At 39.6% G+C, this 17259-nt stretch overlaps 1 protein-coding gene across 1 annotated transcript in view; it reads left to right on the top strand.

Annotated features, from left to right (window-relative positions):
- LRRC69 (leucine rich repeat containing 69) overlaps positions 1-17259 on the top strand; it is a 134364-nt gene that overhangs the window by 3834 nt on the left and 113271 nt on the right. Inside the window, exon 2 of the mRNA XM_030937651.1 lies at positions 6188-6304. Coding sequence (XP_030793511.1) covers positions 6218-6304 — 87 coding nt within the window. The 5' untranslated portion in view covers positions 6188-6217. The remainder of the gene's footprint in view (positions 1-6187; positions 6305-17259) is intronic.

Consider the following 17259-nt stretch of genomic DNA (forward strand, 5'->3'; position numbering starts at 1 on the left):
AGGCGCCCACCACCTCGCCCGGCTAGTTTTTGTATTTTTAGTAGAGACTGGGGTTTCACCGTGTTAGCCAGGATGGTCTCGATCTCCTGACCTCGTGATCCGCCCGTCTCGGCCTCCCAAAGTGCTGGGATTACAGGCTTGAGCCACCGCGCCCGGCCAACACATGAGTCTTTTAACCCACCATTGTTCTCTCCCACTTAAGGTCTTGGAACTACCATTCAGAATTGAATGTTTCATCCAACCTGCTTTACCCAGCTTCCTTGTCTTTCTAGTGTCAGCTTACATATTAACAGTACCTACTGAGACAACCCTCCCCACACCTGTTTCTTTCTAATACCTACACACTTGTAATCACTTACTTGTTTTTCATCTATTTTTTTTCCATAGTGTGTTAAGTGCTTAGAAACAAGAACTTCTTGTTCACTACTCTTAAAATACCTAGCACATTGCCTGACCTGTCTGCATTGCATGCTTAAAAAATGTTTGTTGATAGGCTTAGAATATCAGTTTAGAGAATAGGATATGAGTAAGGAGTTGCATTAGGTTAACAGACTGCTGGAAATAGAGAGATGGATATGATTTAGAATTGTGCTCACAAAAGGCCTGCTTTTTAATTTACCTTGCCCTTGGATGAATTCTTCAAGTCTTGTGGTCAGTTGAAGGGAGAAAGGGAACCCAAGAAAGCTTTATTTTTTTCTTAACTTCCAATAGTAATGTTTCAGCTAATTTACCTTCACATACCAATTAGGATAATGTCTGATTTTAATAAATCTAAACAAATATAAGAATCCTATAAAATAAGTGTACAGTTAAAAAAAAATTAAAACCTTTGTTAATATACTGACCATGAAGAACTTTTATAGTTGTCTTATTTCAGTATAATCAGTATGACTAGTATGACATACTGAAACAAATTGCTGCTTTTCTATAAGGCTGCTGAATTTTTATTTCTGTGAATAGGGATGATTTATAATCTAGCTCCTTTTTCTTTGTCACTCTTGTGTTGACAAAAAAGTCTTATTTATTGTTTATAATTTTAACCAAATATAGCATTAACATGGGGATCAATAACCCCAGTGCATGAGTTTGATGAACAAAAATAATGACCTCACTTTAAATTACACGAGTTTTTAAATTTTTCATTTCATTTCTTAATTTTCTATTTTAGATTTAAAGGTTACATGTGCAGATTTGTTACATGGGTATATTTTATAATGCTGGAATGTGTGTTTTTCTAGGACTCGTCACCTAAATAGTGAACATTGTACCCAGTAGGTAGTTTATCAATCTCCCCCACCCTTTGGGAGTCCCCACTGTCTGTTATTTTCATCTTTATGTACCTGTGTATCCATTGTTTAGCTCTCACTTTATAAGCGAGAACATGTGGTATTGTATTTTCTGTTTCTGTGTTAATTCACTTAGGATAATGGCTTCCAGCTACATCCATGTTGCTGCAAAGGACATGATTTCATTCTTTTTCATAGCTGCATAGTATTCCATGGTGTCTATGTACCACATTTTCTTTAATCTACCAGTGATAGGCACTTAGGTTGATTCCATGACTTTGCTATTGTGAATAGTGCTGTGATAAACATGAGTGTAGATGTCTTTTGATAATATGATTTCCTTTCCTTTGGGTAGATAACCAGTAGTGGGATTGCTGTATTGAATGGTAGTTACATCTTTAGTTCTCTGGGAAATCTCCGTACTGTTTTCCACAGGGGTTGAACTGATTTACATTCCCACCAGCAGTGTATAAGTGTTCCCTTTTCTCCATATCTGGCAACATCTGTTAATTTTTGGCTTTTTAATCATAGCCATTCTGACTGCTGTGAGATGGTATCTCATTGGATTTAAATTTGCAATAAGTAAGCATTTTCTTCACTTTGCCAAATCCTGATGGAAAAATTGCTGTTTTTGAATCAGGCATTCCCCCCAGCCCCCACCCACCCTTAGTCTTGTGACTGACATCAGAAAGGCCTTGTATACCTAGATCGGAGAGTTTCATCAGTGGCACTGTTAACATTTTGAGTTAGATAATTCTTTGTTGTGTCATTGTAAGATGTTTAGCAGCGGCATCTCCTAAGTACCTGTGTCATCATCCTCCAAAGTTGTAAGAACAAAAAATGTCTCCCTGGGAACAAAACTGTCCTCAGTTGAGAACCACTTACTAAATCATAAGTTTTATTGCTAACGAGTTTGGAAAGTTCTAAAGAAAACCATTTAGATCACAAATTGGACACAGTAGGCAGTTAGTCATCTGCTTTACATGACTTTGGCAACTGCTTAATGCCAGACTTTACATGAATCCCCTTTGAAAAAGCTGAATAGACCTTAACTTTTTTTCCTTTCTCTTCATATTTTTACCTATTAAAATGTGTTTATTTGGCTTTTGGGATTACTGATGGTAGCATTCAGGATAGACTGAGTTGTGCTATGGTAACAACTCAAAAATCTTGGTGTCACATACCAACATGGGAGTGTTTCTTGTATTGCTACATTTTGCAAGTTGGCCAAGGGCCCTGCTCCATGATTTTGTACTGTAGATCCCAAACTATTGAAGCTGTCACCATCTTAAACTTTATTAGAAGAGAGCATTCTGGAGGATCTCCCTCCAGCAAGTAAATTCTGTGGCTTAGAAGAAACACATCTCATTTCCATTCATTGTCGGTCACATGGCTTCACCTAAGTAGGAAAGTGCCCAGAAGTGCAGTCCTACCCTGTGTCCTGAAGGCAGGGAGCTGGAATATTTCGTGAACATTACTAAGCATTATTACATGTACTGGAAATCGTAGTCTTTGTGTTCAGACTTATTTCAGTCTTGACCCTGGCGCTTATTGACTAACCTTTCAGAGCTCCTGTTTACTTACGTAAAATAGGAATAATAATGTTTTCCTAGTAGAAGAACTATAAAGATAAGTAGGAATGTTTCAATAACGTATATAGCATATTCTGTATAATTTATGGTATTTATGAGAATAATAGTTATTATTTTACAGGTTGGTTATTGGTGTATTATATGTCACCTAAATGGGAGGCAGAAATGTGATAGGCTACTAATCTCTTGGAAAAGTGGGATTGTTAAGGTGGTTTATAAAGCAGAGCCTTGGAATGCTAGAATGAGGGGCCATTTCACTGTTGCTCTTAGAATTAAGCATGTAGGAAATTTTCAGTAACTTGTAGGATATTATGAGACCAAGAAATATCTGATATAATAAGGCAAACATTTTAATAGTATTTCTGTTTTGCTTTCTACTGAATATCTCAAACTTTGATATTTATACTCTGTTTAGGATTTAGCTGTCAAGATTCTTGATTGACATAGAGGTTGTCAGGTTTGGTTTTGATTTTCTTAAACTCTTTTGTTATTGTGGGTGAATTAATGTGAATTAAGGAAATACCTTTCCTAAGCTCCATAAAGAATATTCAAGTGCTTTAAAGAAATATTTTGTGTATGTTGTAATATATTTACAAAGTTTCTTTTAATTATTGAAGAATGATACCCTTTGCACATGGAGCTATTTATTTAAACTTATAATTTTGAATATCTATATATATTTTGTTTTGTTTTGTTCTTTCTTCCTCTCCTCCCCCTGACTCAAAACAGTCTGTATTGGGTCTGTACCATGTCACTGAAACTGCTTCTAAGAGTAATACCAGGAACTGCTAACTTATCCTTAACTAACTGGAAATCTCTGCTGCCTTTAGCACTGTAGACTACACTCTCCTTGCAATGATCTTTTTCCATAATACTACTTGTGATGGTTAAAATCGAGTGTCAACTTGATTGGATGGAAGGATGCAAAGTATTGTTCCTAGGTGTGTCTCTGAGGGTGTTGCCAAAGAAGGTTAACATTTGAGTCAGTGGACTGGGAGAGACAGACCCACCCTCAGTCTGGGTGGGCACCATCTAATTAGCTGCCAGCATGGCTAGAATAAAGCAGGCAGAAGAAAGTGGAATGAGCAGACTTGCTGAGTCTTCTGGCCTTCATCTTTCTCCTGTGCTGGATGCTTCCTGCCCTCAAACATCAGACTCCAAGTTCTTCAGCTTTGGGACTCTTGGACTTACCCTAGTGATTTGCCAAGGGCTCCTGGACCTGCACTCTTGGCTTCCCTACTTTTGAAGTTTTGGGACTTGGACTGGCTTCCTTGTTCCTCACGTTGCAGATGGCCTATTATGGGACTTCACTTTATGAGTCAATACTCCTTAATAAACTCCCCTTCATATGTATATCCATCCTATTAGTTCTGCCCCTCTAGGGAACCCTAACTAATACACTACTCTTTGCCAAATGGTTCCTCCTCCTTAGGTGCTGTTCTGGTCTGAGCCTCTTCACCTGAATATCCTTTAGGATGTTATCCTTGACCCTCTTTTTCACACTTATGTCAGAGCTTCCAAACTGCTGGACTGAATGTGGCTCAGAGACATATTTTGTTAGACCTGTGTACTGATTTAAAGAAAAAAACAGATGTGAGGTAGTTGGTAGCATTTAAGGGGTGATTTCACCAAAAATTCATATTTCCAGCTACTCTAAAAAAATTAGAATGGCTGTCTACACTGAGCCAGGATTTCCTTGTGGCAGACTCAGCAAGAGGTGAGCAGTGGCTGGAGGTTTCAAACAGGGTTTCACCCACCACTATCTCCACCTGGTCTGCTAACTTAAATTTCCTTTCTCAGTCAAAAATACCTAGTTCCAGCTGGACATGGTGGCTCCCGCCTGTAATCCCAGCACTTTGGGAGGGAAAGCCAGTGGATCACCTGAGGTCAGTAGTTCAAGACCAGCCTGGCCAACATGGAGAAACCCTGTCTCTACTAAAAATACAAAATTAGCCGGACCTGGTGGTGCATGCCTGTAATCCCAGCTACTCGGGAGGCTGTGGCAGGAAAATCGCTTGAATTCAGGAGGCAGAGGTTGCATGCAGTAAGCAGAGATTACACTGCTATACTCCAGCCTGGGGGACAGAGCACGACTATGTTTAAAAAAAAAAAAAAAAAAAAGGCTTAGTTTCCATGCCAAAATCTTGACATTATCTTATCCCCTTTTTGGTTTATTCCTTACTTTATTAGACTTTGTAGATGTTTAGCTTTCTTACTGCTTAGTTTATCTCAGTATTCTATTTTGTAATCTATTCATTGCTACTTTTTGTTTTGATGGACTACTTCTGTTTTCTATGTTTAATACTTGGTAAAGCTTCCCCAAAATATAAAAATATATATGTGTATTTATGTATGTGTTTTTAAGTACAATATTGAGAGATTCCTCTAGCCTAGTGGTAATTAGATGCTGGTCTGTAAACTGATCTCACTGGTAGCATAACAACATTTAGTATAAGATAGTGAGATTTTCATAAAGCAAATTTAATCAATTTAAATAAACATATATATGTCATCTTCTTTCAACAGAAGGGTTTAAAGTGTCCTTTTATGAATTTGTGGTGGCAGTAGTTGAGAGTGAATAAAAAAAAATGTCCTCACTTGACAAAATTAAGAGTTGGTAACTCTGTATTTCTTACAAATCTCTTTCTGTTTTAAAGTCTGTGAACCAGTAATCTATTTCCAGCCACGTAGCCAGTTTAAGGATCTCTTGTATAACATCTCCAACAGATCTTTAGCCCCTCATTTGAGCTTCTCTAACAAGAGTATACTCAGATATCTAAGCAATAAGTTGAAGTAGTGACGGATAAAGAAGAGTATAGTGGCAAGAAAGTGGCATCAGGGAGACAGATCTGTGGCACAGTGGGCACATGTTAGCACCTTTTATCAGTCTCAGGGGTAGTGCTTGCTCACTTGAGATTTGTTAACAGAAAGTGGAGCTCTTAATTTAAATGTGTACATGAGATTGTACAACAGCAAACCACTACCTTTTACTGAGCTCTTACTGTGTGCCAGGCAGTGTGCTAAATGCTTTGCATATGTGGCTTATTTATGCCTCATGGAAAGTAGGGGTTGCTATTTTCATCCCTATTTTTTAGAGAATGAAAATGAGACTTGAGGACATTGAGAATGAATAATTTGCTTAAGCTTCGTAGCTAGTAAGTGACTCTAGAAGGCAGGCTAGTCAGATAGCTAGTAAGTGACTCCAAAAGGTAGGCTTTGAGAATCCCAAGACCTTTAAATCAAAACTTCCATTTCCATATTTAAAAAGAAAACGAACAAAGAGAAACCTAGTACCCTTCTTTATTACAGGACAGAATTTCTACAGCAGTTTTCAAGTATATGAAGCATCTGCTCATGTTTGAAAGTTTTACCCCAAGTCTCAGACCACATTTTAAATCACAAAATAAGCTTGCCAAAACAAATCAAGTAAGTACATTGGTTTCTGCCATAACCTGTGTTTATGAACTCCTGTTTTTCATGCATTTTTCCAACTTCCAAAATTTTTAATTTATCATGGGCCCTTGTTGTATTAAGAATTAGCCAGATTATTTTGTATTATAGAATGTTAATAAATGAAACAACCCTTCTCTGTTAATAAAATAAAATGATTGTTTCAATTTTAGGGTCCTTGAGTTCCTAGGATACTGTATATTTTAGCATTCTTACAGCACTTTATACTTCCAGAATAGTTTATAATCATTAGTTAGCTGTTTCCCACACAATCTCTGTGGAATAGATTGGCATTCTTTCTTGTTGTTTTACTGATGAGAAGAGAGATAGATACAGGCAATTTGACTGGCTTTCTAAATTTACACAATAAGTCAGTAACCGTCTGGATTAACATTCAACTTTAGATTCCTAGTTTTTTGCTGAGTTCACGGGCTGTTGTTGTCTCAGAAAGCTGGTGATTTTTTCAATTTACCTGCCAAATGGATTGATTTCGGGTTGCTGGGAAAGCTCTAGATGTTGACATTCCATGAGGCTAGCATGTACGGCACAGAGATAAGCAACCCTTTCATTTTCAGCTGGTGTCCATAAGGAGTGTGTTTAAGATACAGGTGAAAACTCAAAGGTTTGAAAGAGCAAACTCCATCTCTTTTTCTGAATCTTTCTTTCCTAGATTCTCAGTATCTTAATAAACCTAGACCTGCGTCACAGCTGTACCCTGCTAAATATTACACAACTCTCATCTCTCCACATCCTAAATTGTGGCGTATCTAATGTTCCTACAAAGAGACCAGATTCTAGTCACAGTCTTACCCAGGTTATACCTATCACTTTATCTCCATCTTGTTTTCCCTATCACCTGGAATAGTACAGAAGCCATTCCTGCCTCCGGTCTTACTCCCTTAAACCATTCTTTTATGCTACTAAAGTGAACTGCCACAAATGCAAATCTGACTACCACTTTCCTGTATCACTTATATTTTTAATTTTTATTTTTTGTATATTCTGATGTTTTGACATCTTAAAAAACCTTTCTGGCTGAGGAGGGGCCGTTCCTACTGGGGTTAGTTGGTTCTTAGAGATAACAAAGGGCCCGTGCAGCCTGGAGCATGACTTTGATATGCAAACTAACCAGTCCTAAGCCAGACCTCCTCTGTCTGACCCGTACACCCTAGGAAACAATAGTCCTTTGCTTTAATCATCCCAGGGCCAGGTACCAGACCACTGGGGACCACCTCTAAATCCCAAAACCCACCAGAATTATTCACACTAGCTAGTCCTAAACTGTTTACCCTTCCCTGCTTTGTATTTTCCACAGGAACTCCAATAAAGACTCTGGCCTAGACTTCCTTTTTTTTTTTTTTGAGATAACAGTCTTGCGCTGTCACCCAGGCTAGAGTGCAGTGGTGCGATCTTGGCTCACTGCAAGCTCCGCCTCCTGGGTTCATACCATTCTCCTGCCTCAGCCTCCCGAGTAGCTGGGACTACAGGTGCTCGCCACCACATCCAGCTAATTTGTTTGTATTTTTAGTAGAGACGGGGTTTCACCATGTCAGCCAGGATGGTCTCAATCTCCTGACCTCATGACCTGCCCACCTCGGCCTCCCAAAGTGCTGGGATTACAGGTATGAGCCACCGTGCCTGGCCCTCTAGCCTAGACTTTCTACCCTTGCTACTCTATTCTACCTGCTGACAGTCCCCCAGTCCTTTCCCACGTGGCCCTGCGTGGCATGCCATGCCTTCTGTTTCTAGGGATTCAAGTATAAATTTCCTTCGTAACTATCACTTCTTAATCACTTGATTAAAACAAATTTTTTTATTTTAAATATGGGCATATTTTAATATACTTTCTAACCTAATCCTTATGATGACTTCTTAGTCCTATAGGATGAAGTCTCCTTATCACGGCATTTAAAAGAGGTCTTTCATGACAGGTCCTATTTACTTCTCCAGCGTCACCTCCCATCACTCCTTTCTTTAGATATATGCACTAGAATAAATTATTTATACTCCCCATGGCCTGTGTATTTCATGCCCATGAACCTTTTTTTCGTGCTTTTATTTAAATGCTTTTCCACTTCACATTTACTTCATCATCTGGTTAGCTCTTTCTAATCCATTATTACTGGACCCAGCAGTCAATAGCAGGAAATCTTCCTTGAACCAACAGGTCAGACTCTTTGCCACTTTGTGTACTATCACTTCTGCTAGATCTTCTCCTTTGGCTTCTCTGGATTTTAGGGAAGGCATAACACTGAGCACAAAAGTAAACAACCTTATATAGAGGGCTTAACCAGCTCCCATAGTTATATAAGATCAAATTATATGCTATATAATTCCTAATGGTTTGTATTGTTACTATTTTTTATTAAATCTGGATATACAATTTGCTGCTACTAAGCCATGAAGTAGGAACTTTGGAACTGAGCTTGAGTATAAGTTAGAAGGGCCTTGAAGAGACTGTTAACAGTCACTTCAGGAAGCTATTGGTGAAAGTTTAAACAAGGTGAGAGGTATTACTGGAAACGAAGAAAGGTGACTCTTGTGACATAGTAGCAGAAATTTTAGCTATGCTGGAAATTTGTTTTCCATGAAACAGTAGAAAATAAGTATAGCTCAACTGCATGATCTCACTAAAGAGGTTTCTAGGCAATGTTGAAGGTGCTATCTGGATTCTTCTAGCCTCTATAGCAAAAGACAAAAGGAGAAAGGCAAGCAAGAAAAAAAAATTGTTCAATATGAAATAGCCACAACTTTTTGGGTTTGAAAAATACTTTCTTTCATTCCTAACCTCTGCAGACAGTGAATGATGCCAAAATTAAGCAATCTGTTCCAGACAGAGCCAATCCAGGGAACTCTGAGTAAAATGATGAAGATGAAAAGGCATAGCTATAAAAGGCTTTGTTAAGAACTCAGGAAGCTTGGTGGGCGGTTCCAAGATGGCCGAATAGGAAGAGCTCCAGGCTACAGCTCCCAGCGTGAGTGACACAGAAGACGGGTGATTTCTGCATTTCCCGCTGAGGTACCAGGTTCATCTCACTGGGGTGTGTTGGACAGTGGATGCAGAACAGTGGATGCAGGACAGTGGGTGCAGCCCACCTAGTGACAGCTGAAGCAGGGCGAGGCATCGCCTCACCCAGGAAGCACAAGAGTAAGAGAATTCCCTTTCCTAGCCAAGAGAAACCATGACACACAGCACCTGGAAAATCGGATCGCTCCCACCCTAATACTGCATTTTCCCAAGGATCTTAGCAAACGTCACACCAGGAGATAATATCCCACACCTGGCTCGGAGGATCCCACACCCATGGGGCCTCCCTTATTGCTAGCACAGCAGTCTGAGATCTAACTGCAAGGTGGCAGGAAGGCTGGGGTAGGGGCGCCTGCCATTGTTGAGGCTTGAGTAGGTAAACAAAGCATCCAGGAAACTCGAACTGGGTGGAGCCCACTGCAGCTCAAGGAGGCCTACCTGCCTCTGTAGACTCTACCTCTGGGGATGGCATAGCCAAACAAAAGGCAGCAGAAACCTCTACAGATGTAAATGTCCTGGTCTGACAGCTTTGAAGAGGGTAGTGGTTCTCCCAGCATGGAGTTTGAGATGTGAGAACAGACAGACTGCCTCCTCAAGTGGGTCCCTGACCCCCAAGTAGCCTAACGGGGAGGCACCCGCCAGTAGGGGCAGACTGACACCTCACACGACCAGGTACCTCTCTGAGATGAAGCTTCCAGAGGAACAATCAGGCAGCAACATTTGCTGTTCAGCAATATTCACTCTTCTGCAGCCTCCACTGCTGATACCCAGGCAAACAGGGTCTGGAGTGGACCTTGAGCAAACTCCAACAGACATGCAGCTGAGGGTCCTGACTGTGAGAAGGAAAACTAACAGAAAGGACATCCACACCAAAACCCCATCTGTACGTCACCATCATCAAAGACCAAAGGTAGATAAAACCACAAAGATGGGGAAAAAACAGAGCAGAAAAGCTGAAAATTCTAAAAATCAGAGTGCCTCTCCCCCTCCAAAGGAACGCAGCTCCTTGCTGGCAATGGAACAAAGCTGGATGGAGAATGACTGACGAGTTGAGAGAAGAAGGATTCTGATGATCAAACTTCTCAGAGCTAAAGGAGGAAGTTCGAACCCATCGCAAAGAAGATAAAAACCTTGAAAAAAGATTAGACAGAGGGCTAACTAGAATAACCAATGTAGAAAAGTCCTTACATGACCTGACAGAGCTGAAAATCATGGTACAAGAACTATATAACAAATGCGTAAGCTTCAGTAACCAATTTGGTCAACTGGAAGAAAGGGTATCAGTGATTGAAGATCAAATGAATGAAATGAAGTGAGAAGAGAAGTTTAGAGAAAAAAGAGTAAAAAGAAACGAACAAAGCCTCCAAGAAATATGGGACTATGTGAAAATACCAAATCTATGTCTGATTGGTGTACCTGAAAGTGATGGGGAGAGTGGAACCAAGTTGGAAAACACTCTTCAGGATATTATCCAGTAGAACTTCCCCAACCTAGCAAGGCAGGCCAACATCCAAATTCAGGAAACACGGAGAACGCCACCAAGATATTCCTTGAGAAGAGCAACTCCAAGATGCATAATTGTCAGATTCACCAAAGTTAAAATGAAGGAAAAAATCTTAAGGGCAGCCAGAGAGAAAGGTCGGGTTACCCACAAAGGGAAGCCCATCAGACTAACAGCGGATCTCTTGGCAGAAACTCTACAAGCCAGAAGAGAGTGGGGCCCAATATTCAACATTCTTAAAGAAATGAATTTTCAACCCAGAATTTTATATCCAGCCAAACTAAGTTTCATAAGTGAAGGAGACATAAAATTTTTACAGAGAAGCAAATGCTGAGAGATTTTGCCACCACCAGGCCTGCCCTACAAGAGCTCCTGAAGGAAGCACTAAACTTGGAAAGGAGCAACTGCTACCAGCCACTGCAAAAACATGCCAAATTGTAAAGGCCATGGATGGTAGGAAGAACCTGCATCAACTAATGAGCAAAATAACCAGCTAACATCATAATGACAGGATCAAATTCACACATAATAATATTAACCTTAAATGTAAATGGGCTAAATACTTCAATTAAAAGACAGACTGGCAAATTGGATAAAGAGTGAAGACCCATCTCACATGCAGAGACACACATAGGGTCAAAGTAAAGGGATGGAGGAAGATCTACCAAGCAAATGGAAGATAAACAAACAAACAAAAGGCAGGGGTTGCAATCCTAGTCTCTGATAAAACAGACTTTAAACCAACAAAGATCAAAAGAGACAAGGCCATTTACATAATGGTAAAGGGATCAATTCATCAAGAAGAGCTAACTCTCCTAAATATGTATGCACCCAATACAGGAGCACCCAGATTCGTAAAGCAAGTCCTTAGAGACTTACAAAGAGACTTAGACTCCCACACAATAATAATGGATGACTTTAACACCCCACTGTCAACATTAGATCAATGAGACAGAAAGTTAACAAGGATGTCCAGGAACTGAACTCAGCTCTGCACCAAGCGGACCTAATAGACATCTACAGAACTCTCTACCCCAAATCAACAGAATATACATTCTTCTCAGCACCACATCACACTTATTCCAAAATTGACCACATAGTTGGAAGTAAAGCACTCCTCAGCAAATGTAAAAGAACAGAAATTATAACAAACTGTCTCTCAGACCACAGTGCAATCAAACTAGAACCCAGGATTACGAAACTCACTCAAAACCTCTCAAATACATGGAAACTAAACAACCTGCTCCTGAATGACTACTGGGTACATAAAGAAATGAAGGCAGAAATAAAGATGTTCTTTGAAACCAATGAGAACAAAGATACAACAAACCAGAATATCTGGGACACATTTAAAGCAGTGTGTAGAGGGAAATTTATGGCACTAAATGCCCACAAGAGAAAGCAGGAAGGATCTAAAATTGACACCCTAACATCACAATTAAAAGAACTAGAAAAGCAAGAGCAAACACATTCAAAAGCTAGCAGAAGGCAAGAAATAACCTAAGATCAGAGCAGAACTGAAGGAGATAGGGACACAAAAAAACCCTCCAAAAAATCAATGAATCCGGGAGCTGGTTTTTTGAAAAGATCAACAGAATTGAAAGACCTCTAGCAAGACTAATAAAGAAGAAAAGAGAGAAGAATCAAATAGACGCAATAAAAAATGATAAAGGGGATATCACCACTGACCCCACATAAATACAAACTACCATCAGAGAATACTATAAACACCTCTACGCAAATAAACTAAAAAACCTAGAAGAAATGAATACATTCCTGGACACATACACTCTCCCGGGACTAAACCAGGAAGAAGTTGAATCCCTGAATAGACCAATAGCAGGCTCTGAAATTGAGGCAATATTTAATAGCCTACCCACCAAAAAAAGTCCAGGACCAGATGGATTCACAGCCGAATTCTACCAGAGGTACAAGGAGGAGCTGATACCATGCCTTCTGAAACTGTGCCAATCAATATAAAAAGAGAGAATCCTCCCTAACTCATTTTTTGAGGCGTACATCATCCTGATACTGAAGCCTGGCAGAGACACAACAAAAAAAGAGAATTTTAGACCAATATCCCTGGTGAACATCAATGCAAAAATCCTCAACAAAATACTGGCAAACCGAATCCAGCAGCACATTGAAAAGCTTATCCACCATGATCAAGTGGACTTCATCCCTGGGATGCAAGCCTGGTTCAACATACACGAATCAATAAACGTAATCCAACATATAAACAGAACCAAAGCCAAAAACCACATGATTATCTCAATAGATGCAGAAAAGACCTTTACAAAATTCAACAGCCCTTCATGCTAAAAACTCTTAATAAATTCGGTATTGATGGAACGTATCTTAAAATAGTAAGAGCTCTTTATGACAGACTCACAGCCAATATCACACTGAATGGGCAAAAACTGGAAGCATTCCCTTTGAAAACTGGTGCAAGACAGGGATGCCCTCTTTCACTCCTGTTCACTCCTTTTCACTCCTATTCCACATAGTGTTGGAAGTTCTGGCCAGGGCAATCAGGCAAGAGAAAGAAATAAAGGGTATTCAGTTAGGAAAAGAGGAAGTCGAATTGTCCCTGTTTGCAGATGACATGATTGTATATTTAGAAAACCCCACTGTCTCAGCCCAAAATCACCTTAAGCTAATTAGCAACTTCAGCAAAGTCTCAGGATACAAAATCAATGTGCAAAAATGACAAGCATTCTTACACACCAATAACAGACAAACAGAGAGCCAAATCATGAGTGAGCTCCCATTCACAATTGCTTCAAATAGAATAAAATACCCAGGAATCCAACTTACAAGGGATGTGAAGGACCTCTTCAAGGAGAACTAAAAACCACTGCTCAATGAAATAAAAGAGGACACAAACAAATGGAAGAACATTCCATGCTCATGGATAGGAAGAATCAATATCGTGAGAATGGCTGTACTGCCCAAGGTAATTTATAGATTCAATGCCATCCCCATTAAGCTACCCATGACTTTCTTCACAGAATTGGAAAAAAACTACTTTAAAGTTCATATGGAACTAAAAAAGAGCCTGCATTGCCAAGACAATCCTAAGCCAAAAGAACAAAGCTGGATGCATCATGCTACCTGACTTCAAACTATACTACAAGGCTACAGTAACCAAAACAGCATGGTACTGGTACCAAAACAGAGATATAGACCAATGGAACAGTACAGAGCCCTCAGAAATAATACCACACATCTACAACCATTTGATCTTTGACAGACTTGACAAAAACAAGAAATGGGGAAAGGATTCCTTATTTAATAAATGGTGCTGGGAAAACTGGCTAGCCATAAGTAGAAAGCTGAAACTGGATCCCTTCCTTACACCTTATACAAAAGTTAATTCAAGATGGATTAGAGACTTAAATGTTAGACCTAAAACCATAAAAACTCTAGAAGAAAACTTAGGCAATACCATTCAGGACATAGGCATGGGCAAGGACTTCATGTCTAAAACACCAAAAGCAATGGCAGCAAAAGCCAGAATTGACAAATGGGATCTAATTAAACTAAAGAGCTTCTGCACAGCAAAAGAAACTACCATCAGAGTGAACAGGCAACCTACAGAATGGGAGAAAATTTTTGCAATCTACTCATCTGACAAAGGGCTAATATCCAGAACCTACAAAGAACTCAAACAAATTTACAAGAAAAAAACAACCTCATCAAAAAGTGGGCAAAGGATATGAACAGACACTTCTCAAAAGAAGATATTTATGCAGCCAACAGACACATTGAAAAAAAGCTCATCATCACTCGCCATCAGAGAAATGCAAATCAAAACCACAATGAGACACCATCTCACACCAGTTAGCATGGCGATCGTTAAAAAGTCAGGAAACAACAGGTGCTGGAGAGGATGTGGAGAAATAGGAAAACTTTTACACTGTTGATGGGACTGTAAAGTAGTTCAACCATTGTGGAAGACAGTGTGGCAATTCCTCAAGGATCTAGAACTAGAAATACCATTTGACCCAGCCATCCCATTACTGGGTATATACCCAAAGGATTATAAATCATGCTGCTATAAAGACACAAGCACACGTATGTTTATTGCAACACTATTCACAATAGCAAAGACTTGGAACCAACCCAAATGTCCATCAGTGATAGACTGAATTAAGAAAATGTGGCACATATACACCATGGAATACTATGCAATCATAAAAAAGGATAAGTTCATGTCCTTTGTAGGGACATGGATGCAGCTGTAAACCATCATTCTCAGCAAACTATCACAGGAATAGAAAACCAAACACCACATGTCATCGCTCATACGTGGGAATTGAACAATGAGATCACTTGGACACAGGAAGGGGAACATCACACACTGGTGCCTGTTGTGGGATTGAGGAGGGGGAAGGGATAGCATTAGGAGATACACCTAATGTAAATGACGAGTTAATGGGTGTAGCACACCAACATGGCACAGGTATACATATGTAACAAACCTGCACGTTGTGCACATGTACCCTAGAACTTAAATGTATAATAAAAAATTAAATAAATAAATAAAAAGAACTCAGGAAGGTTAAATATGCTCTTACCAATAAACAATAGGGTCCCTAAAAATCTTAATGATAATGTCTCACTGGAGTTTCACATGAGAAGCCAAGATAGAGGTGGGCCATCCGAAAGAGATTTGTGGGTGTGGTTTTTGTCAGATGGAGTAAATTATAAACTATTTTAAAAGAAACCCATGAAGTTTTTAAATGATTTGCATCAGGTTGGATTGAAAAGGACCATAAAATGAAAAGATAAACCTTCATGCACTGTTAGTAGGAGTGTAAAATGGTGTAGCCACTGGAAAATCTGCCAGTACCTCAAAAGACGGAACATAGAGGTACCATATGACCTAATAATTCCATCCCTAGGTATATACCCACGAGAATGAAAATATATCCACATAAAAAGTTGTACACAGATGTTTATAGCAGCAATATTTGTAATAACCAAAAAGTAGAAACACTGTAAATGCCCATCAGCTGATGAGTGGAAATGTAAACTGTGATGTATTCATAGAATTGAATATTATTTGACAACAAAAATAAATGGAGTGCCAGTACATGCTGTAACATGTATAAGCCTTTGTATTAGTCTGTTTCAACAGTTCTATAAAGAAATACCTGAGACTGGGTAATTTATAAATAAAAGAGGTTTAATTAGCTCAGAGTTCTGCAGGTTGTAAAGTAAGTGTAGTAGCTTCTGCTTCTGCGGAGGCCTCAGGAATTTTCCAGTCATGGTGCAAGGCAAAAGAGAAGCAAGGCACATTTCACATGGCTGGAGCAGGAGGGAGTGGGGGAAGGTGCCACACAGTAACTCACTAATATGAGGACAGTACCAAGAGGGAAATCTGCCCCCATGATCCAATCACCTCTCAACAGGTCCCATGTCCAACACAGGATTACAGTTTGATATAAGATTTGGGTGGGGACACAGATCCAAAGCATCTCAGCCATGAAAACATGCTAAGTAAAGTAAGCCAGTCACAAAAGTCCACATGTTATATAATTTCATCTATATACAATCCCCAGAATAGGCAAATCTATACAGATAAAAAGTAGATTTATGGTTGCCTAGGGTTGGGGTAAATGGGAGGAATGGAAAGTGATTGTTAAAGGCTTCAGGCTTTCTTTTGGAGATGATGAAAATATTCGAAAGTGCATTATGGTGGTAGTTACACAAGTTGGTGAATATGCTAAGGAACCATCGACTTGTATACTTTAAATGGTTGAATTAATGGTATGTGAATTTTATCTCAATAAAGCTATTATCAAAAAGGAATTAAAATGAAGAGAGGCCCTTGAACTTCTATGGACAGGAAGCAGACTGAGGAAAATATTTGGCAAACATGGGCTACATTTTATGGAAAAGGAAAGAAATTCAGAGGATGGAATCAAGAGCCCAAATAGGGGAACCAAAAGCTAATCCCAGGCAGTACATGTGGGCGGGGTGCAGTCGCTCACTCCTGTAATCCCAGCACTTTGGGAGGCTGAGGCAGGTGGATCACTTGAGGTCAGGAGTTCAAGACCAGCCTGGCCAACATGGCGAAAGCTTGTCTCTACTAAAAATACAAAAATTAGCCAGGCATAGCGGCATTTGCCTGTAATCTCAGCTACTCAGGAGGCTGAGGCAGGAGAATTGCTTGAACCCAGGAGGCAGAGGTTGCAGTGAGCTGAGATCGTGCCACTGCACTCCAGCCTGGGTGAAAGAGTGAGACTCCATCTCAAAAGCCAAAAACAAACAAAAAATGACAACCTTGTGCCTCATTTGATTTCAGAATTGCTATAAACCAGTGGCTACTTTGTTCCTCTGATTTTTCCTTTTTTTTTTTTTTGAATGGGACTAACTATTGCCTGCCGTTTGTTT

This window comes from Rhinopithecus roxellana, chromosome 9 (assembly GCF_007565055.1).
Source record: "Rhinopithecus roxellana isolate Shanxi Qingling chromosome 9, ASM756505v1, whole genome shotgun sequence".
NCBI lineage: Eukaryota > Metazoa > Chordata > Mammalia > Primates > Cercopithecidae > Rhinopithecus > Rhinopithecus roxellana.